Source organism: Hyperolius riggenbachi, chromosome 3, assembly GCF_040937935.1.
Source record: "Hyperolius riggenbachi isolate aHypRig1 chromosome 3, aHypRig1.pri, whole genome shotgun sequence".
Classification (NCBI taxonomy): domain Eukaryota; kingdom Metazoa; phylum Chordata; class Amphibia; order Anura; family Hyperoliidae; genus Hyperolius; species Hyperolius riggenbachi.
In genome coordinates this window covers 441,522,960-441,546,856 of record NC_090648.1, presented here as the reverse complement: position 1 = coordinate 441,546,856, position 23,897 = coordinate 441,522,960, and the positions used below count along the sequence as shown (strand labels likewise).

Sequence of the window (23,897 nt, the reverse complement as noted above, 5' to 3'; positions counted from 1 at the left end):
CATCGCAGAGACACGTCAAGGGCACCGATCAGCTGCAGGGGGCTGAGGGAAGCCCCAGGTGAGTAAAACTTTTTTTTTTTTTTTAGCAGACTTAAGGTTCACTTTAAGGGTGTTTTTGGTTTACCCTATCATCTGGTGTTTGTAAATTTTCAAGCTCCTACTTTGGTGGTCTCTTTGCCACTAAACACCACACTCATTTTATGTAAAAATCTGCTAAAAATCTCAACACTTTCTTTTTTCCTCCTTCAATGGGTTGCCCTGTGGCCACTTAAAGTAACCTTATGCCAAGCCTAGCCAACAGGATTAGATCATATTAGGCAAATGAAAGTAAAAGTTAGTTGGACTTACTAACTTACCTAATGGTGAACGAATCAACTCAACGAACTAAGGACCAACAGAACATAGCAGGGGATTCTAAAAGTACAGCTTTATTTGAAATGCTTTGTAGATAAAGAGAGATAGACAGAAAATGCTAATGCTTTCAGCGCGAACAAGCCATATATGTAAAGCACAGTGGCGTAGTGGTTAGCGCTCTCGCTTTGAAGCACTGGGTCCCGGTTCAAAGCAACCTGTGCACTATCTGCAATGAGTTTGTATGTTCCCCCAGTGTCTGCGTTGGTTTCCTCCAAGCATCCCCTAAATTGGCCCTAGACTATGACACATACATTGGTTTGTGAGCTCCTTTGAGACATTTAAGTGACAAGACAATATATACTCTGTACAGCGCTGCGGAAGATGTCAGCACTATATACATGCTAAATAATATGAATATGTGGATAAGTTCCATAAGGTGTGGGACCCCTGCACCCATTCTTCTCCAGACTATAGGCCCCCTTGAGGCCATTTATCATATATAATCTGGGGGAACATGATCGCCCACCCTCTCTTACCGCCTCTCCTCTCTCCCCCTTGCTACCCTGTCCGGTCATATTAAGGCCCTTCCCCTTCTCCATTACTCCAACTTGGAAATACTATATGAGGTCTGCAACCACTGCCACTCACTTTATGTTTTGGTTTTATTATTGTTATTTCCTTTTCCTTATTATTTTCTCTTCTTTTATCTCCTGTTCTGTCTCATTTCTTCACAATTCATATCCTCCCACCTACTTCCAATAGTTACTTACTTAACAGATTGCATTCTGTATTATCTAACACCTGTGGTCATCATCCAATCTCTTAAGCCCCCAGATTCTCTCTTATTATATCAGATAGCTTTTGCTCACTAATACTCTGACCTTTTCAACCAACTTTATATACAAGATATGTCTATTTCGCTCTAACCCCCAATCTACACGATACGATTCTTTGTGCGATTCGATTACGATTCTATTTACGATTCGATTAAATCCCGACATGTCCGATCGGGATTCGATTCAATTCAATTAGATTTGCCATTGCAAAACAATGGCAAATCGAAAGGAATCGAATCCCGAACGGACATGTCGGATTTAATCAGATCGTAAATAGAATCGTAATCGAATCGCACAAAGATCATGTATCATGTAGATAGGGCTTAAAACTGGCAACTATCTCTAATGTTTTTATATAATTGACCACAGTTGTTTAGACTTTCCACAACGGTTTCTTAGCGACTCTCGACCTCCTCGATTGTTGTCAGAGTCTGGGACTGCAGACCGAAGATAGTGTTTTTACTTGTCAAACTATTTTTGATATTTCTACTCATATTTCTGTTGTTCTTTGCCTTAAATTGCCCCAGGGCATGTCTGTATCTTTATATCATACTTTTTTTCAATAAAAATAGTGTTACAAAAAAAATAATACGAACATATACAAAATGCAATGCTGCTATCTGTTTTTAAAGCAATATCTGACATGGAGCACACTTTTGGTAAATTACATTTTGACGTCCTTCTGGATGCCAAACATATCCCTATCCTTCTATTATTTTCCTTTGGGAAGTTCTGCTAAACGTTCGGCTTCATAGATTGGGCTGCGGGGTTCACACTTACCACAAACATGGTGCGGAAGTTGTGCAGATCTGCGAAGAACTCTTCTATGTTGACTTTTTTGGGGTCAAAAACAAAGTACTGGCCTATTTCTGCAAACAGCGACACCATATTTTCATGCATCAGACACAGCTTCGTGTACTGTTCCTGGGCTTCTTTAACAAATATGTGCAAACAATGTGTCAAGGAAAAAGTTTAAATCATAGCAATGAATCCCTCCTTCATGTAGATAGTTGAAGTCTGATTTGTTGGTACAGTTTAAAGCAACTAAGTGAACCTAGGTCAGTCAGTGCAACAATTCCGATGTTTACATTAACATTAAAGGGGCACTATGGCAAAAAATTGTAAAATTTAAAATATGTGCAAACATAGACAAATAAGAAGCACACTTTTTCCAGAGTAAAATGAGCCATAAATTACTTTTCTCCTATGTTGCTGTCACTTACAGTAGGTAGTAGAAATCTGACAGAAGCAAAAGGTTTTGGACTAGTCCATCTCTTCATGGGTGGATTCTCAGGGATTTATTTATTTTCAAAAGCATTTAGTGAATGACAGTTGCTCTGTCCAACTGCCAAAAAACTGTGTAGCGGGTAGGGAAGCTGGCCAGCATCATTGTTTAAATCCTTTGTAGGGAATATCTTTATAAAGAATAAAAGCCTTGCTGAGAATCCCCTATGAAGAGATGGACTAGTCCAAAACCTGTCGCTTCTGTTCGATTTCTACTACCTACTGTAAGTGACAGCAACAAAGGAGAAAAGTAATTTATGGCTCATTTTACTCTGGAAAAAGACATACTTCGTATTGGTTTATGTTTGCACATATTTTAAATTTTACAATTTTTCACCATAGTGCCCCTTTCATTTAGAAAAGCTCTTTCCAGGTTTGATACAATACTGTGATCACCACGGTCATTACTGTTCAATACGACTTCTAAATAGTACCAGGAGTATACTGTGAATGGCCATAAGTTGAATCTCTGGCTTATTTAATAAATCTGATAGACTACTAATGAAGTAATTAGTGAGCAAATAAAAGAGAAAGTTCTCTGCTTCCCACCTAGACACAGCTGGAACTTTTCTGCCTTGTTTATTATGCTAGGTACACATGATGCAATTTTCTGACAGATTTACTGTCAGATCGACTACTTCCAACATGTCCGATCTGATTTCCAATCAATTTTTCACAGAAGTGAATGGAAAATCATTCTGAAATCAGATCAGACGTGTTGGTAATAGTCAATCTGACAGAAAATTGCATCATGTGTTCCCTGCATTACACTTCCAGTACAATCTGATCATTTTGGCCGGCAACCGCAAGCTTATCAATTAGCAGCTAAATGAAGTGAAAAGCTTAAAGGAGTCATCAGGGGAAATATGCTAAAATAAGTGGTACTTACTGGGGGCTTCCTCCAGCTCCAAGCTCCCAGGACGTCCCTCGCCGCAGCTCTGCCCGCAGCCGTTCGCCGCAGGTCCGTCCCGGTCCCCGGCGATGATGTCAGAGCGAGCTCCAGGTCGCTCTGTATTGCACCTGTACGAGCGGCGCTGTCAATCACCGCGACGTGGGCCGAAGCGGACTGCGCAGCGGACTAACGTCATCGCCGAGGACCGGAACGGACCTGCGGCGAACAGCTGCGGGCAGAGCTGCGGCGAGGGACGTCCTGGGAGCTTGGAGCTGGAGGAAGCCCCCGGTAAGTACCACTTATTTTAGCATATTTCCCCTGATGATTCCTTTAAGCTTTAACCCTTGAAAATCAGATTTTTTTTAGCTGTTAATTGTATGCTGTGTTTAATGCTTTAGATCATAGATTAAATTTGAGTTGAAAGGACATCCGAGGTGAAAAAAAACTGCAGGAGAAAAACAATTGTATCCGTCGTCCTCCTCCTAAAAATGACTTTTTTTTTTTTTTTTTTTTTTTAGATATCCCACAGTTTTTATTTTATACTTAAATCCATTTTTTTTTATTTTACTGTTTCATTATCTCTGCTTAATGACACCTTAGTTGAAGTATACCAGAGCTCATATCTATGAATTATTGACCCTTTTTTTATCTCTTTCCTGCTCTCAGAAGCCATTTACTGACAGGAAAGTGTTTTAAGGTTGTAATTACTAATCAGTGAGGGTTATGCTATAGTCTGACCCAGTGCGACCTGATCTAGACCTGGACAGAAACGGTCACTTGCATACCTGATGTTTAACTCTTTTAGGCAAAAAAAAAGGAACACAGTTTAGTTATGTGTGTGCTTGGCACTGTACATACACATGTCTATCTCATGTCACCTCGGTTGTCCTTTAATCCCACTTAAGAAACTGATTCCTTCCACGGCTTACACATCTGATTCTGCAGCTGCCCTTGACAGATTTGATGCCCCAAGTGGCTGGGTAGTGTAATGGTTAAGGGCTCTTCCCCTGACACAGGAGATAAGGGTTTAACTCCCGGCTCTTCCTGTTCAGTAAGCCAGCACCTATTCAGTAGGAGTTCCTGGGCGAGATTCCCTAACACTGCTACTTCCTACTTAGTGTGTTCTAGTGGCTGCCTCGCAAGTGCTTTGAGTCCGGCAGGACAAAAGCACTATACAAATATCGGAATTATATTATAATAAATTATTATATCACTTATGTATAATAACCTTGAGGGGAGGCAGATAGCTTGTTAGCGACGCCACTGAATAACTGCACGTATACTTTTTACACGGCACTATTCATTATTATCTATTTGCGTCGCGTGATACCCAGCAATTGGCAAAGTTTAAAGGGACTCCGAGCAGTGCAGAAACTATGGAAAATATAGAAAACTAAAAGGCGGAGGGTGGCGGTTTATGTGTTGTTGGAAAGAGGAGAAAGAGAGCTTCAAAATGGTATGCATCTTTCCATAGTTTCTGCACTGCTCGGAGTCCCTTTAACATTTTAAATCAAAAACTGATAAAAAAAATTGATTTATCGCTATGTATAAAAGATCTCATTAAAAATGTGCTTGCCTGTGCCTGTATAGCGTTGGACATCCACCTGTAGCTTCTGCGGACAAGCAAGGGAAATGGTGGGAGCATACAGTGTATGAACCGCTCTATTTTACAGCCTGTATGAGGAGGGACACCCTGAACAGTGGCCAAGAAGAGAAATTCCTGATAATCTAGTCTAATGTGTAAACTGTGGCGTTGGTATTTTTTTTTTCTTTTAACGCAGTCAGCTCAGTAAAAGGCAGTCTATATAACTGCTGCAAATTATATGAATCTTCACACTGATTTAAAAACCACTAAAGGATATCTTCATCTTTTCCACAAACTTGTCCTTCTCATCGGTTGGCGGTGGAAAGCTCTCTATGTCCCTCTGAAGGTCTGATACTTGCTTCTTCATTTGATCCAAATTCTTCTGTAAAGTTTCCGCAGACACTGCAAATATAGAAGTCATTCATTACAATTTACTACAGGATACAGTTTTGTAATGACAACAAAAAAATGAGTGATGGATTAAATGAAAGTGTAAGTCAAAGTACAGCTAAATCTGGGGAGGATCAGGTTATCGCTGCCATACATGTTTTATCTCCCAAACAAACACTGAGGGGCTCGCTGAAATCACCCAAAGGGAGACAACATCACATTATTATTATGGTAGTTGTTATTAATAATTTAGCCCCACATTATTTCACCAATTTATGAAAAATTTACATTTATAAAATTCCCATTTGTGCACCGTTAGTATGCATTTCAAACTTACATCTGGGTTTTAATTGATGTACATACGTAAGATGACAGTGGTAAAATTAAGCAGGGCAGTTTCTAGGCTTAGTAATTCCCAGGCCGATAATTAAAAAAAATCTTCCTCTGTAGGCTCAAGCATGCTGTTTGCAATGTGGGAACCAGAGGTACCCCCCCCCCCCCCATATAAGACAGCCAGTATTAGGTAGCCAGATGTATCCCCCCCCCCCCCCGGTATAGATAGGCAGATCAGATGCCTCTAGAAACGGGGCTGAAGTGAAGCAAGATAAAGGAAGAAAGAAGGTAAACATAGTAATACATTTTCATCATCTCCCTCTTTAGAAATCTCTGCCCTAGCAGCAGCTGCAGGAAAACACTGAAAAAGAGAGTACATTTCCTTTTAAAGTGGACCCAAGCTCTTGCAAAGAACAGACTGAAACCTGTTCACTCCACATAGAAATGCTGTAGAAATCAGCTGCACTGAGCCCCGTTTGCTTATTTAGATACAGTTGAATGTAACAAGTGTGTAATCAGTAGGCATGACTCGCAGAAAATGTATATTGCGCTTTTCTCGCCCAAGGTCTCCTACTGAATAGTGCTGGATTACTGAACAGGTAGAGCTGAGATTCAAACCCTGGTCTCCTGAGGCAGAGCCCTTAAAGTGGACCCAAATTAAAAATGCTAGATTTCAGAAATAGAATGTATTTTCTAAATTATAATAATAAATAGCAGCCATTTTTCAGCTGCATGATGACAAATATAAAATATTTTACATTTATTGGAGAAACCCCTCTCTTCCTTTCAAAATGCCGGGACAGATCTGGCAAAATGCTGGAGTAGGTGGTGCCGGCAATGGAGGAATTGCTAATGGCTGCCACCTGTATAATCTTAGTTATGAAAAGAGAAGGGTGAAAAGCATGCACTGAAATGCTCATAGGCTTGAAGGGGTATTTATTTATCTTTGTATGTGTCAGAGTGGTGCAACTAAATATTTTAAATTAAAAAAAATGTTTGGTTTGGGTCCGCTTTAACCATCTTACTTAACCATTAACTTATCTAGCCATTACTTGACTCACAACGCCAAGGCGCTGGTCAGAGCTGGCTGCACAGGAAAGACAGATGCCTTAACCCTACCTTTGCTCCCTGATCCAGTAAATTTTCAGGGCTTTTTGTGGATTTCTATGCATCGTAACAAAGATTTTTTTCCCCTTACTGTTTTCATACTGTCCCTAATCTTTTAGAGCACAGAGGAAGTTCTGAGCTCAGTTCCACTTTAAAGCTCAATAATAACACTGCTGATTTCACTTTAAAGGTTACTCTCTAAGGCAGCCCTCCCAAAAAAGGCACATGAACGGCCTCCTACATCAAGAATAATCTTGGCTCCACCTCCATACCTCTGCTGGCCTTTTCTACGTGAACCAACTCATCTGAGAACTGTAGGACATCAGGGTAGTCTTGCTCGCAGGTTTCAACTAAAAAGTGTAACAACGTAGTCTTCTGGTCCGCTGATTTTGTGTCTTTTAGCTAATGAAGCAAAAATGAAAACAGAGTGATAAAATAGTGGATACATTTTTTTTCTCCACATACATGAGAACTCAAACATTAAAATGTTAGAGGTTTAACAACATTATTACCTAAAGAGCAGTAAAGTAAAGCAACCACAAGATGTCACTATCTGTAAAATGCAATGATCTCTAGGGTATTGTGATTTCCTGTATTCTCTCTGCTCCTTTCTGTTCTAAGAAAGTTGCAGTACCTGATGGTTGTGTATGTTTTTTTCTTCAGATAAAGAGTTCTAACTTGCTATACTGGGTGCCAATCTGTGTGTACAGACCACTCTGCTCCATCAAAAATAAAAGAAGTATCTGTAAAATGGTCCATGTGACTGTATTTACCTTACAGAGAAAACTGATGTCGAAGCCAAAGGCTCCGGCATTCCGGGATCCGGCGTTCATGAAATTTCCGACAAGCAGCGTGATCTCCAGCAGGTTGGCAAAACTCTTACTCTTTTGCACCTCCTCACAGGCCGCCGTTACCGATACAATGTCTGGCTTGATGTTTTCTACGTGCTCATTAAACGTGAGTTTAAATAGGATGGCGTTGAGGCGCGGCCGGAGGCGCGGGACTGTGCTCATCTAAATACAAACATGGAACAAATAAAACAAAAATCAGCCACATGCAAAAAGACACGGTGTTGAGTAAAATATGGAAATTATGTTGAAATAAAAGAATATTCTTCTTTATATTAGGTACATATTTGTGAGTATTTTAAAACCCTAATGTACAGATTTTGAATTGTTGGTAAAGGTAAATAGGGTGCTATACCATTGCTCACACAGTATTTAGATTGGATGCAGGCAGATAATAGAAAATCTCTTTTGAAAAGCCATCATCATGCAGCTGCAAGGAGTGCGAGTGCTCCCAGCTGACGAGCAGCTATTACTGCTGAGCACACAGGCACACTACCCGTGTACACGTGAAAAGGGCACAGGTGATTGCAGTTAGTAGAATATCAGTATAAATTGTATGCAAAATTATGCAGCTTGAAAATGGACCAATCAAGTTCCATTAAGGCTTAAATCGAATGATCCATTTTCAAGCTGCATATATTTACCCTCCATCTACAGATGCCTAACTCTTAAACCCCTCCCCCTGCCGGCAGTGCCCAACCCTTAACCCACCCCTGCTGGTGCCTAAGCCTTCACCACTGCCCACCCCCATGGTGCCTAACCCGTAACATCTCTCCCCCTCCCCTGGCCGCAAAGCCGAAATTAGCGGTAATGAAGCTACATTACGGCACCTGAGGCTACCGATAAAAAAGCAGGCGCCGAGGCTACTTGCTATGCAAATTGCAGCTATAAATAGTGAGTGCGCAAGTAGCCCCAATGTCTTTTTTTTTAAATCTTAGTAGTCTCCGGGTGTACATATAATTAAGCCGCCTAGGCTACCTGGTTAATTACTATTCCTCCTCCAGGCTGCGATGGATTTGGGGGGTAAGAAGTTATCTGCCTGCCAGCTATTGCTGGCGGCCAAATTACACTGTTTTTAAAGTAATTTGGGCTCCATCTTTTGACAGCGCCCAACTTACTGTGAACGCCGCTATAGCCGTAATCCTTATTACGGCCTATGGCGGTGCTGGCTGTGCCGAAATCTCGGGAACGGTTTTCCTTTACTCCGACCTTGGGCACCCAATTGTAAATTTATCACCACTACATTGCCCCAGCTTCAGGCCCCTAAATTTGTTCTGATTGCCTCGGGCACCCATCATTACCGCTAACAGTGACCTCGAGTGCCCGAATTTCGTATGGCAGTGCCCATTTTCCATATCCCCGCTAGTGCCCACATTTCCTTTTTTGCACCATGCACCTCCTCCCTCTGCTGCTTAAAAATTAACCCTTTGTGGCCAGCACTGCAGCTCATCACACTTCTTATGAGGCTTTGCTTTAACTGCATTGCTGATCACAGTTAATTTCCCAACAGCAGACAGAGGAGGCAGGCTGGATCAAGAGATCAGTGCTCACAGATTAGGTCAGGTGCCAACAGCCGTGAGCTGCAATTCATTTGCAAATCTCTCCGTTTTTTTTCCAGGTCTCCAGCATGTTGGTAAATCTTATATTAAGGTCATTGAAAAATGGCCTTACATTTGTGAAATATGGCTCCCTGCCTTATCCTAAGGACAAGTTATATTCTTCCTGCTCACCAAACAATTAGAGAATAAAACTTAAAGTGTACCAGAGCTGAATGTAATAAAGAGATTTATACGTACCTGGGGCCTCCTCCAGCCCCATCTGCTGGGATCGCTCCCACACTGCCGTCCTCTGCTACGGGAACCGGGTCCCTGCACTTCTGTCAGCCGGCTCCAGTCTATGCAGAAGAAGTTTGCCCTCTACGCAGATGTTGGAGAGAAACGCAAAGAGCGCACTTTTCTTACATCAGCCTGGAGTGGACTGACAGAAGTGCGGGGACCTGGTTCCCGTAGCTGCGGACAGAGGAGGACGGTGGCATGGGAGCGATACGAGCGGATGGGGCTGGAGAAAGCCCCAGGTATGTACAGTGATGTGAAAAACTATTTGCCCCCTTCCTGATTTCTTATTCTTTTGCATGTTTGTCACACTTAAATGTTTCTGCTCATCAAAAACCGTTAACTATTAGTCAAAGATAACATAATTAAACACAAAATGCAGTTTCAAATTATGGTTTTTATTACTTAGCGAGAAAAAAAACCTCAAAACCTACATGGTCCTGTGTGAAAAAGAAATTGCCCCCTGAACCTAATAACTGGTTGGGCCACCCTTAGCAGCAATAACTGCAATCAAGCGTTTGCGATAACTTGCAACGAGTCTTTTACAGTGCTCTGGAGGAATTTTGGCCTACTCATCTTTGCAGAGTTGTTGTAATTCAGCTTTGAGGGTTTTCTAGCATGAACCGCCTTTTTAAGGTCATGCTACAACATCTCAATAGGATTCAGGTCAGGACTTTGACTAGGCCACTACAAAGTCTTCATTTTGTTTTTCTTCAGCCATTCAGAGGTGGATTTGCTGGTGTGTTTTGGGTCATTGTCCTGCTGCAGCACCCAAGATCGCTTCAGCTTGAGTTGACGAACAGATGGCCGGACATTGCCCTTCAGGATTTTTTGGTTGACAGTAGAATTCATGGTTCCATCTATCACAGCAAGCCTTCCAGGTCCTGAAGCAGCAAAACAACCCCAGACCATCACACTACCACCACCATATTTTACTGTTGGTGTGATTTTTTTTTTGCTGAAATGCTGTGTTACTTCTACGCCAGATGTAACGGGACACACATCTTCCAAAAAGTTCAACTTTTGTCTTGTCGGTCCACAAGGTATTTTCCCAAAAGTCTTGGCAATCATTGAGATTCTTTTTGAGCAAAATTGAGATGAGCCTTAAAGAGAACCCGAGGTGGGTTTGAAGAATATTATCTGCATACAGAGGCTGGATCTGCCTATACAGCCCAGCCTCTGTTGCTATCCCAAACCCCCCTAAGGTCCCCCTGCACTCTGCTATCCCCTATAAATCACAGCCACGCTGCTGACAAACAGCTTGTCAGAGCTGGCTGTGTTTATCGCGTACGTTAAAAAAGGGCGCCGGGAAAAAAGGGCGCACGGTTTTAAACGATAAGCATGAATAACGTTTAAAAAATAAATTGTGCTATATTTCGTTTAAAAATAATGTTTTATAAATTTATAAATCATTAAATAATGTGTATGAAATCGACAATTATAAAAACGTTAATCTTCCGTTTAAAAAGTGAAACGTATAACGTTTAAAAAAAAAATACTAAGTAACCCTCCCTGTACCTACCCCTAACCCCTAGACCCCCCTGTTGGTGCCTAAACCTAAGACCCCCCTGTTGGTGCCTAAACCTAAGACCCCCCTGTTGGTGCCTAAACCTAAGGCCCCCCTGTTGGTGCCTAAACCTAAGGCCCCCCTGTTGGTGCCTAAACCTAAGACCCCCCTGTTGGTGCCTAAACCTAAGACCCCCCTGTTGGTGCCTAAACCTAAGACCCCCCTGTTGGTGCCTAAACCTAAGACCCCCCTGTTGGTGCCTAAACCTAAGACCCCCCTGTTGGTGCCTAAACCTAAGACCCCCTGTGATAAGCATTAATAACGTTTTAAAAAATATTGTGCGGTTTTTCGTTTAAAAATAATGATTTAAAAAAGAAAATTTTTTCCAATTTTTCGTTTATAAATAATGTTTTAAAAATATTGTACTGTTTTTCGTTTAAAAATAATGTTTAGAAAATTATAAATCATTAAATAACGTGTAATCATGAGAAGCAGTTATAAAACATTAAAAGTCTCCGGGCGCCGCTTTTAAAACATTATTTTTCTCCGGCGCCCTTTTTTCCTGTTGGGCGCCGATTAAACGATATTTATTATGGGAGTGAATGGCGGCGCCCTTTTTGTCCACCTGCCTCATGCGCCCAAATTTCCTGCTTCCGTGTTTATCTCTATAGTGTCAGTCTGCTGCTCTCCCTGCCTCCTGCAGAACTCCAGTCCCCGCCTGCATCCCTCCCCTCCCTGCTGATTGGAGGGAAGGGACGGGGCAGGGACCGGAGCTATGCAGGAGGCGGGGTAGCAGCTGAGACCGACACTACAGATGTAAACACAGCCTCACAGCACGGCTGTGATTTATGAGGGATTGCAGAGTGCAGGGGGACCTTAGTGGAGTTTGGGATAGCAACAGAGGCTGAGCTGTATAGGCAGATCCAGCCTCTGTATGCAGATAACATTCTTCAAACACACCTTGGGTTCTCTTTAATGTTCTTTTTGCTTAAAAGTGGTCTGCGCCTTGGATATCTGCCATGCAGGCCGTTTTTGCCCAGTCTCTTTCTTATGGTGGAGCCGTGAACACTGACCTTAATTGAGGCAAGTGAGGCCTGCAGTTCTTTAGATGTTGTCCTGGGGGTCTTTTGTGGCCTCTCGGATGAGTTTTCTCTGCGCTCTTAGGGTAAGTTTGGTCGGCCGGCCACTCCTGGGAAGGTTCATCACTGTTCCATGTTTTTGCCATTTGTGGATAATGGCTCTCACTGTGGTTCGCTGGAGTCCCAAAACTTTAGAAATGGCTTTATAACCTTTCCAAGACTGATAGATCTCAATTACTTTTGTTCTCATTTGTTCCTGAATTTCTTTGGATCTTGGCATGATGTCTAGCTTTTGAGGTGCTTTTGGTCTACTTCTCTGTGTCAGATAGCTCCTATTTAAGTGATTTCTTGATTGAAACAGGTGTGGGAGTAATCATGCCTGGGGGTGACTACAGAAATTGAACTCAGGCGTGATAAAACACAGTTAAGTTAATTTTTAACAAGGGGGGCAACCACTTTTTCACACAGGGCCATGTAGATTTGGAGTTTTTTTTCTCACTAAATAATAAAAAACATTTAAAACTGCATTTTGTGTTCAATTATGTTATCTTTGACTAATAGTTAATGGTTTTTGATGAGCAGAAACATTTAAGTGTGACAAACATGCAAAAGAATAAGAAATCAGGAAGGGGGCAAATAGTTTTTCACATCACTGTATAAATGTTTGTATTACATTCAGCTCTGAGTCTCTTTAAGAGCAGGTGCCATGGTGAGCAGTTGGATAGTAAATTCATTCACTTTTGTAACCTTATGTATCTGAGTAAACATTCTTTCAATTAATTTATATCATATGCAGGCCCATGTCTTTTTTTATGATGACAAATCACTTGCGATGTACGTGTGGATGTGTAATTTTAACACGATAGCGACTTCACTTCCACTGGCTCATCTTTGGTTGATAAGTTTCAATGGTTACAAATCCTTGGACTGTCTTTGTCAATACAGCAATGGACTGGCAGTTTGTACTGCCATCCAATTGTAAATATATGTTTATAATCACTGAATTAACTTTTTTTGATGATGATTTATCAATGGTGTGATGGCAGAGCTACAGATTATGGCCGAGACATTTTTAGGTAACTGATGCAAGGTAAGATGAGGAAGCTGGACCTGGATTACACGAAGTTTTTTAAACTGGTAATGGATCCAGAGTACTCCTTATTTCACGAATAACAATAGCTTTAAACAAATAAAAGACTTGCTTACCATAACTCCAAATTGTTCTGGTTCTGCTAAGTCATTGTACTCCTCCTTATACTCTGCTAACTGCTGAATCTGATCTCCTTCTGGCAGCTGCTTCACGAGATTCTTAAGACAAATAAAATGAGAAATGGTAAGTAAATAAAATAATGTAAGGATCACATTATTCAAAAGCACAAAATGCTGAAACTCAGCCACTTGGGCATAATCTAAAACTACGTATCAGTGTCGCGTTTTTTCAAGCGATTGTTCCAACGACTGGTGATTTTTAGTGTGTCAATTATTTTTTCCTGTAATTTCATATGTGTGGGCAATTAAGCGAATGACATTTTGCGACACGTGGTGATTACGACTGTCACGGCGGATCAGATCTTTGATACCCCCGATGACTCCCGCACAAAGTGCCACGATCAACTAAACCCTCGTTCGTGCCCATTGTGTGCCGTCATGTTCCTGTGGGTAGGAAGATGGATCGTGGGATGCTTGTTTGTTGGGTCGTGTGGTTGAGGGTTCCTTGATCTAACTTCCAGTGAGTATGAGCCTTTAATAAATGTTCACCTTTTTTAAAGCGACTGAAGTTATTAGTTAATATTTATTGTATTTTATTTTTATCTATTGTATTTATAAAGTGCCAACATATTATGCAGCGCTGAACATTAGTTAGGGTTACAGACCATATTTAGGGGTCACATACAGCAATATGACAATACAGGAATACAAGAAAAACCAGATCACACAGCACAGTAGGAGTACAAGGTAATGCTTAGTCAGTCACTGGATGGGAGCATGGAGATTAGGCAAGTTAGGTTCACTCAGATCCATAGCATGGGTGCACAGTAATGGAGGTGCATGATCAGGTAGGAGGCATAAGGAGGAGGACCCTGCCTGAAGGCTTACAACCTAGAGGGAGAGGTAGGAACACGAAAGGGTAGGGGACCAGAGTTCAGCTGTGGGTTTAGAGCACTTGTGAGGGGTAGTAAGTAGGAAGTTCCATAGTGTTGGAGCAGCTCTTGAGAAGTCCTGGAGGAGTGCATGGGACTGGGTGATGCCCCCCACATGCTTGTTAACTCGTCCCCCACAAATTGACATGCAAAATACACAGATACACAGAACATATGATCAAAAAGTAAATCAGAGGTTACTTTCAGTAAAGACTGTTTTCAAAAGTTGCAGACTGGAATGGATATAATAATGTGAAAGTCCACCAAAAACTTTCTTCCAACAGTGCTTCCAAAGGCCAGTCAGTCCATGCAACAAAGTCCAACATGAATACGTCACCATAATATGCTCCGTAGGCAGGTGTCTTTACTTACACACTGGAGAGTATTCCAGCTCCTTTCACCGGTGGTGAAATACTCTCCCACTTGCTGAATGGACTGACGGGCCCTTGGAAGCGCTGTTATAAAAAAGTTTTGGTTGTAACTTATAACAGTGCTCTTATGCCAGTAGCGCACCAAGTGTAGATAGCAATTATATATGCTGGTTTATATCCTGTAACACGGCTTTGAAACACACAAATGTGGAAGTCAAATCCGCTGAGCTCCTTTATTTGTCAGTGAAGCCAACCAAAACGTTTAAGTAGAAGAACATTATGGAAACCCATCTGCCAACTCTTCATTAGCTAGTTATCCCACCTGCATAATGCATGACATTTTTGTGAAAAGCAGCTCCAAAAAAAACACGGTTATACTGTATTGTATGCTACTTTTAAAAATAAATAAAAATAGTTCATTTTTAATTTAAGTCTGGTGCTACTCTAGAAATGTCTAAAATGGTACTTTGCCTCATCATAGTATTCGCCAAACAGGTAGCCTAACCTCCACTTTGCAAAACAATTGTGCAAAGGCAGCAGCTGTTCACATGATTTGGTTCCATAACGAGAACAGCCTCATTATGTGAATACAGAGAATACCTCCCTTATGTACTCAAGTATAAGCAGAGCCTTTGAGACCAAACAAGTGGTCCAAAAGTGGGTATCTCTGTTTATATGCGAGTCTCTGGCATCAATGAAAGTCTGCCTGCACTACTCTGCATACAGCATGGGGGGGGGGGGGGGGAACGCGACAGGGGTAGGGCTGGTGGCGCAGAGAATCTGCTATAGATACCGCTCTGCTTTGGTGGGGAAAGGGGGCACACAGCTGACAAAACCACCAGCAGCTGCTGCATTTCCTACCCCCATACTTGAGTCAATCATTTTTCCGTTTTTTTTTTTTTTAGGTAAAAGGTGGAGGTCGGCCTATACTCGGGTCAGCTTATACTCCTGTATATACAGTAACTACTTTATCCAATAAAGAGGCTAATCTTTTCATGAACTAATTTCAGACCGTTCAGATCTGTTTTTTTCTTTTTGCACTTTCTAATCACTGTGATTGGTTCACAGTGATCAGGGGGTCAAGAGCCAATCAAAACAGCTCCTGACCAAGGAACAGAACTCTTGAGTTCTGTGCTAGTGGGGACGCCCTATTGAGTTCCAGGAACGGAATTGGTGATGTTACAACTACGCCACATCCAGCTTTGGCAGCCACAAATGCTGCATAGTTTTAACTACGGTCCCGAACTGGTTAAATCTGACCACCTGCAGAGACTACCCCTGGTGATCCATGCGTATTAACACAATATTTTATCTTTCAGATGGGTACTGTCAAGTAGTTGATAAAGAGCCATCTCTCCCTTACTGTAATAATTGTTTCCGACAACACCGGTCTGTAATGCCGGATGAAAGGTTCAATTGGACCGAAAGAGACAGATCCAGAAGAGATGAGTAAATTGTCAGGTGGGCATTACACAAGGTGGCCAGAAACTCCAAAATAGGCATTTCAGACAACCAAAACATACTGCCTATGGCTACTGTTATACTCACTGAAAGCATAGATTCTGTCAGGACCTCTTCATTTACTTCTAGGATGGCATTTTTAATTTCCTGATAAGGCATACGATATGAGCCCAAGAAGATTGCTGGAGGGAAAAAAGAAAGAATTTGCTATAAATTATAAATGTATATTGGTGCATGTATCAATGCATACAAGGTTATACTTGTCCAAACCACTCCAGACTTCCAAAGGCAGCCCGGCAACTTCTCAAACCATACCTAAAGTGAGAGGCATGTAGAGGATGGCATATATCCTGCTGATCCTCTGCCTCTAATATATTAAGTCATAGACCATGAACAACCATATGCAGATCAGGTGTTTCTGACTGAAGTGTGACTGGATTAGCTGCATGCTTGTTTCAGGTGTGATTCAGACACTACTGCAAGAGATCAGCGGGATGCCAGGCAACTGGTATTGTCTAAAAGGGAATAAATATGGCAGCCTTTATATAAAAAACTCTCACTTCATGTTTCCATTAACCCCTTAAGGACAGTAGGCTTATACCCCGTCCCCCCCCCCCTGTGACTAGGGTATTTTTTACTAAATAGGCCACTTCAGCTTTAAGGGCTCACTGTAGGGCCATACAACTCGGCACACAAGTGATTCCCCCCCCCCCTTTCCTGCCCACCAACAGAGCTTTCTGTTGGTGGGCTATGATCGCTCCCAGGATGTTTGTTTAATATTATATATATATATTTATTTTATACATACTATTTTATTATTATTTTTACAACCCTCCCTCCCGCCGCCAGCCTATGACACTGATCGGCTGTCTTAGGCATCAGCCTATGACAGCGGATCGTTCCTGTCTCCCCCAATACAGCGCTGCCTTAGATCGCAGCGCTGCACAGTGTTATTCGCCTTCTAACAGTCTCCTAGCGACGATCTCCACTGGGAGACTGATGACGGATTAATGCAGAGATGGTGCGCGCGCGATCTCCTGCAAAACCCTGTCCCAGGACTTGATGCCAATTGGCGTTAGGCGGTCCTGGGGCTACCACCTTTTTCACGACCAATGGCGTTAGGCAGACGTTAGGTAGTTAAAGACCCATTCTAATCCTGTGTTGACTCAATTCCCCATTTATAACTACCCAAAATCGATTGCATTATCAATTGGGATCTATTTGGACCGGTCAAAAATTAGAAGATCAACCTGTCGATTTGAGGGAAAATTGCATTGTGCGTACTAGGCTTTGGACTATGTCTGACATAGGCGCTCTCCAGTTCAGCACCAATGTAGGACATAATTCAACACAGAAAAACATAGGTGATGTTAGGGGCACTGTGTCAGCCCCCTTGAACTAAGCTCGACTCTGGCCAGGTAGATCATCTGGGTACCGTACATCACCATGCATAAGCATCATCATGCATAAGCAGCCCTGCACATAAGCCCAACTACCCACCCCACTTTTAGCCTATTAAATTAGCCTAAAGTTGCGACCTGCTGCTTAGATGGTCCCAATATGGCACCCTAGCCATCCATGCAGAGCGCACGTTGGAGCTTGCCAGTGTAAGCGTATCCTCTTCTCTTTTAAACTCTGCTCCCCACATCTCGCCAGTAGCTTCTTAACTGGCCACTAGAGGTCTAAGCTCACTGTCATGTGACCAGAGTGACCCTGGAGCACTGCCATGGGACTGCAGTGAGCCTGGAGATCTACCCGGCAACCTCTGAACTAGCCAGTAGAAGAGTTGATACAAACTGGAGCGAGGACAGGTAGATATACATTCATCAGCACAGCCTAAGGCCAGCCCTGCATAGGAGGGCCCTGCTGTTTGTATATTATCCGTGGATAAACCAACCTCCCCACGTAATACCCAAAATTTAGGAGTCAAAAAAGTCTGCTTATCAGCAGTGTTATATGGTATACAGAACATAAATATAAAATAGAGTGAACAGAGTTTTGTTCCAATGCTTTTAATACTGCCACTAGAAAGTCAATCCCACCATTTTACAGGATACTGTCAGATTAATTTCACCTCATGTGTAAAGTGAAAACAAATCAGCGCATTCATAAATGGTAGAAAGTTCACTTTATTATTTTTCTTTTGTATTCCAGCTTGTAGGATCCCTTATCTGTTGCCCAGCACACAACCACAATGAGGTCTGGGCTTCAGTTTGAATTCTGCTGCGTTTATATGTGGCAAATATAACGAATAACCGGATTACAATCAAGATCCAATGAGATACAGGCCTACGGGAAGAGAAAAAGGCCCATTTAGTTTTGTTTGTCTTATTTTGTATCCAGGCAATGACTCACTTGCCTGCAACAGCGCCTATTTCGGGTTGTACGGCAAGCAATGGGTGTTCAGCAGCCCACGCGGAGGTTAACCACACTTTCTTTGTACGGCTGAGAAACAGCTGGAAGCCTTTCTACTGAAACCATACCCCACCTGCCGCATGGCATTCTATCACTTTTGAAGACTATATTTGGATTCCATCCATCACAATTTTAAAAGGCACATTCTTCTTTGGATGAAAGAGACATTGTGAACACTGGTCATGCCTGTCACACAACAGTTCAACGCGCATGAACTAAAAGATATATAAATGGAGTGTAAAATCATTTTCACACTGTGCACAATCTCCCTCCCAGAAGATATGCAAGTTAAAACGGTGGAATTTGAATAGTGTTTGTAAAGATAAATCCTATTGCCTTTTGTTTTTTATTGCTTTTGATTTGATTGCTTTTAAAGAGTACCTAAATTAAAAATAACAGTTTGTCTTATGGCCTCGTTCACATCTAGCTAGCGCAGATGGCCATGCGATCCGAACGCAGCGCATACGATGCACGCCATCTACGCCTCTGCCCTGCTGATCTCATCCATTGACAGAGATGGGATTAGCTCTACGTTTCCGGACAAAATGCATGCAGCAGTACGCAAGCGCTTCCTAGCGCATCGTACTGCTGTGCAGCGCAGTAGATGTGAACGGTAGAAGGGCCCTTCTGCTGTTCCTGCGTTTCAGCACATGATACGCGCTTCCAAATGCGCATGGAAGCGAGTATGATGTGAATGAGGCCTTAAACAAGTTGCCAAGATATATTTTATCACACATATAGAGTATGATTTTCTCACCCCCAGGGTCTGTATTCCACATATGGAATTGAAATCCCCGACCCTGTCTGAAATCAGGCCCTGGCAATTTTTTTTTCTTTCCTAGCCAAGGGCACAAAGGATGCTGGGGGATTGATGTCATGGTTCCACCCCCCCCATGTCCAGCTCCAAACCCACACCAAACCCACACCCACTGTGAAAAGAGTACATCTGATCTGATCCAGGGAGGCGGGCAGACATATGGGATAAGAATTATAGCATGTGGTCTCTGATTTCTTATCTTTATAATCACTCTGCTCCGCCGTTTTTCACTTCTTCACCAAGTGCTGTACCAATGCAAACCTGGCTCTTATGTCATCAGTCCAGCCCATAATCTGTACAGAGCATGTGCAGGATTTAACAGGCATATTTGCATAGCGGGGAGGACACAAGGCTGGAGGGGAGGACACAATGCTGAGGGTGTATTTGGAAGGCATCAGCATGAGGAGAAAAATGGAGGTGCTACTACAGATCTAAATGTGTCTGGTCTAGACACTACCATGTACCAGATGAAAGTTCATGTAACTACACAGCGCATAGAATATATATATATATATATATATATATATATATATATATATATATATATATATATATATATATATATATATATATATATATATATATATATATATATATATATATATATATATATATATACCCACATATATATACATTCAACTTTTTTTTGACTAGAGGTAGTCTTTAAATATGCTTACCGTTTGACCTCTACATAAAGATGTATAATCCCAGGAAGGATGACCAGACTAGGGATGGTCCATGAGAGGCTAATACCAGTTCATGCACACCTTATGCTAGTTTTACGGAAAATTATAAAAGTCTTCAAAATGGACCCATCCAGCACATCAGCTGCATACAATTTTAATTATTAGCATGTAGGTGATAAATCAGCACAAAAAAGTTTGCACTCCTCAAGTAGACTTTTTTTTTTTTTTAATCCGACGTTTTGGGGATACGTAGGAGCCCTTTCTCGGTGATAAAACATTTGGGTCATAGGCCCCAGCTGGGAGCTCCAGCACTTACGGTACTCATATATACTATATGGTTGTAAATATACACGGACTTGGAAGGACCTATGGGAAGCAGCTTAGTGTGGGAGGCAGCTTAGGGAGGGCAGCGCTTATGGGTGGCAGCTTAGTGCAATGGCTTAGTGTGGGCAGCGCTTGTGGGTGGCAGCTTAGTGTGACGGCTTAATGTGGGCAAAGGCTAAGTGTAGCGGTTGTGATGTGTGCACCCAGCTGCATTCATTCATCCTTAAAGGAAGCGCCTGCGTGAAGCGCCGCTGTCAATCAAGTCCGTGTTGTCCATGGCGTACTGCGCAGGCACACCGCTGCATTCATTCATCCTTAAAGAATTCATCAGGCAAAGTTATAGGAAATCCGATTTACTTACCTGGGGCAGTAGTTCTGTGCCTGCGTAGTAAGCCTCGGACAACGTGGGCTCGATTGACAGCGGCGCTTTATGCAGGTGCAGTATGGACGACCTCGAGGTCATCCTCTGCACCGTGCAGGGACCCCGAATGCCCAGAGAAGATCGGAGCTGCAGTGAAGGACCCAAATTACTTCTAGGGGCTGGAAGAGGGCCCCAGGTAAGTAAATCTACATTTACTTTGTGGCCTTGTAAGTCCTTTAAGTATGAACGGCTGCACCTGTGGGCGGCAAATTATTGTGGGTGGTGCAGTGGTAGACTCAGCTTAGTATGGGTGCTGGCCTATGGGTGGCACAGTTGTGGGAAGTGGCTAGGTGCAGGGGTAGTGGTGCTTGCGATTCCTTTGAGAATCAGGGGGTTTCCTGGTCCTTGAGAAAGGGTCCTTCATGTTCCCGAAACTTGAAGAGGCATGCAGGCTATTGTGCCGATTTAAGATTTGAAATGCCGATGTCCCTCCCTTTACCAGCACAGCAACAAATGGCTTACATGTCAAATGTGTGACGCAAAACCCATTCATGGGGATGCTGACTTGGAAATTTAGTGGGTAGAAAAGACTTACATAAATTCTGGGCTGTCTTTTGATCCATCACCTTCAGCTCTTTAATCTTCTTCTTCTGCGCAGGTTTCTTATCATCTTCTTGTTCTTTCTTGGCTGCAGATGAAAAGGAAACAATTATGGTTAAAAGAATAATAGATTACATGGATGGCGAGTACAATTCACTATTTGAAATCTGTTCCACCTACTTTCAAAGTAAACATCAGCTGAAATACACAGTAAAAACCCAGCACACAATGAACTCTGTGTGAACACACTGCAGTAAGTCTGCTGTAGAGGTGATTAACCACACAGGTGCACACATGTATGGGCCAAACGAGTTCCGCAAAATGTGATTTCTGTACTTCCTGGGATCACTGAGAGTTTGTCTCTACATGTACTGCTGGCTAAGCATTAAAGGTACACTCCTCTCCAACAAATGTAACATGGCAATTCATAGAGGCCACATAACCGTTACAGGCACAGACACAACCTGAAAACACCAGAGCATGCCAATAAAACTCTGGTAACCAGCCAGATTTTCTGCAGAATAAGAACCTCTAAGTAAGTCAAGCTCTCTGCTCAAGAAGCACTCTGTAGTTCTAAGGGCATACATGTAAAAAAGGAGCCTGGAAAAACAAGCATGGAGGATTGCCGCTAGTAGGATATTGATAAAATATTTGGCACAAGCCCATTATAAAAGCCGTACGCAAAAACCACCTGCTTTGCTCCTGCACCCTTTTTTCCTAATTCAGTATGGAGGAGGTATTGCGACAGAACGAAATGGATTATGGGAAATGTATATAAAATGTATAGTGTTAGTGTAGTAAAGTGTAGCCTGGTTCCCAGCGGGTTCGGGATCCCATCTCTTGTGTGACATGGCCGGGCCAAGACTGTACAAACGCATTGGAGGAGGCCAATGTACACACACTATCGGTATAATCTCGGCAGAGGATGGTCATCAGTCTCCGTGGCCAGTTTCATCTAGCACATGCATGATTATATTTTTAGACTCTTAACATAAAAATAAGACTGTGGAATTCCAGGAAAGTCCTATTTAGGATTAGGACTATACATGCTTGTCTTTAGCCCATCGGTTTATGTTCACTTCAGGTCTGTTTCAAAATGAGACGATGCAATATGCTTGAGTTACTGATTTTTTTTTTTTTTTTTTTGTCAAATAAACAAAACATGCCTCTCCTATTTTTTTATATTACAAAAAATGACCCATCATCAGCATTAAATCTTTTTCTTCTACGTTTGTTGAGGGATCCTAACAAAAATGGACACATCCTCGATCATGCTTTGTTACACATGGCAGAAATGCCTGAATCACGTACAAAATACAGCAGGTCTGGAAAACTCCCTGACTACAGAACCAAAGTACAAAAACACAATACATTCAGGGCGACTGTGGATGACTCACAGGCTAAACATAGACAATTAGCAAAAATGCACAATGCAGTCTCATGCGCAAATGCTAAGTGCAGGTTCACTGTCCAGCTCCTTATACACAGGGAATAAAGGATATACTGTGTGGGCCCCTCATAACCACTTCACCCTCCATTAGTGTACAAATAGATTTATAGGACACCTGAACTGAGAGGGATATGGAAGCTGACATATTTCCTTTTAAACAATGCAGATTGCCTTAAAAGGATATAAAAAAACGACTTGCATACAGGGCCCAAGACTTTGGGAGCCCTGATATGAATTTGCGTGTATGTGCTGGTCTACAGCTAAAAAGACAATTAAGGTGCCGCCTGTCTCCTTCCCAACTGGTTTCACAATCTTGCGTCATGGAAACGGAATAGAACGGAAATACATATAGTAGCCTCCATATTCTTCTCACTACAGTTGTCCTTTAAGGTACATTACATGTGACTGCAGTGTGTTACATGCTCACATGTGTGGGGTTACAAAACACTGCCATTCAGCTGCATTAAATTGCAACTGTGCAGTGTTTGGTGGCCGGCAGATAGGAGACTGAATGGCCCAACAAGGGCATCACTATACTCTGTGAAGTGCTGCAGAAAATGTCAGTGCTATATAAATACATAATAATAATAATAATATTGTAGAGTATTAGACTATGACTATGGTAGGATTAGACTGTGAGCTCCTCTGAGGACAGACAGTGACATGACTATGTACTCTGAAAAGTGCTGCAGAAGATGTCAGTGCTATATAAATACATAATAATAATATGGTGGGACATTAGACTATGACTATGGTAGGGATTAGATTGTGAGCTCTTCTGAGGACAGTCAGTGATACATACGACTATGTTGCAGAAGGTGGCAGTGCTGTATAAATACATACTAATGATACAGTAGGGATATTAGGAGCAACTCTGAAAAGCCAGTGACAGGACTATCTACTCTGTAAAATTCTGCTCTATAAATGCATAGCAATAGTTTTTTGCAGACCCTTGAGAGAAGAGCAGCAATAGTCACTAGTGTCTGTCTGTCTGTAGATCAGAGAATGACCTCTCGTCAGCATGGAGCTCACACATGAAATGGACAGAGGCACATGTTCCTCATCCTGCCAGGAAACCATCTGCATTGAATAAACCCCAGGGAACTCCTGGAAGAACAATCAACACTTGTCATTCAGAAACAGGAACAGGAAGCAGGAAAGGTCATTTCCAGACAGTGACTAAAAAAGGTAAACGCTGCTGCAAGTAAATATCTACAATGGGTA

At 42.2% G+C, this 23,897-nt stretch overlaps 2 protein-coding genes across 2 annotated transcripts in view; both read right to left on the bottom strand.

Moving 5' to 3' along the window:
* The window catches only part of LOC137564207 (protein diaphanous homolog 1-like), a 35,018-nt gene extending 32,884 nt beyond the window's left edge, over positions 1 to 2,134 (bottom strand). The window contains exon 1 of the mRNA XM_068277776.1: positions 1,971 to 2,134. Within this exon, the coding sequence (XP_068133877.1) occupies positions 1,971 to 2,090 (120 nt within the window). The 5' untranslated portion in view covers positions 2,091 to 2,134. The remainder of the gene's footprint in view (positions 1 to 1,970) is intronic.
* Positions 2,135 to 5,207: 3,073 nt separating this feature from the next.
* Positions 5,208 to 23,897, bottom strand: part of LOC137562391 (protein diaphanous homolog 1-like) — a 127,240-nt gene continuing 108,550 nt past the window's right edge. Inside the window, exons 3-9 of the mRNA XM_068273729.1 lie at positions 21,404 to 21,485; positions 21,219 to 21,311; positions 16,108 to 16,202; positions 13,254 to 13,355; positions 7,555 to 7,794; positions 7,054 to 7,183; positions 5,208 to 5,353 (exon numbers count right to left, since the gene is read on the bottom strand). Of these exons, the coding sequence (XP_068129830.1) occupies positions 5,208 to 5,353; positions 7,054 to 7,183; positions 7,555 to 7,794; positions 13,254 to 13,355; positions 16,108 to 16,202; positions 21,219 to 21,311; positions 21,404 to 21,485 (888 nt within the window). The remainder of the gene's footprint in view (positions 5,354 to 7,053; positions 7,184 to 7,554; positions 7,795 to 13,253; positions 13,356 to 16,107; positions 16,203 to 21,218; positions 21,312 to 21,403; positions 21,486 to 23,897) is intronic.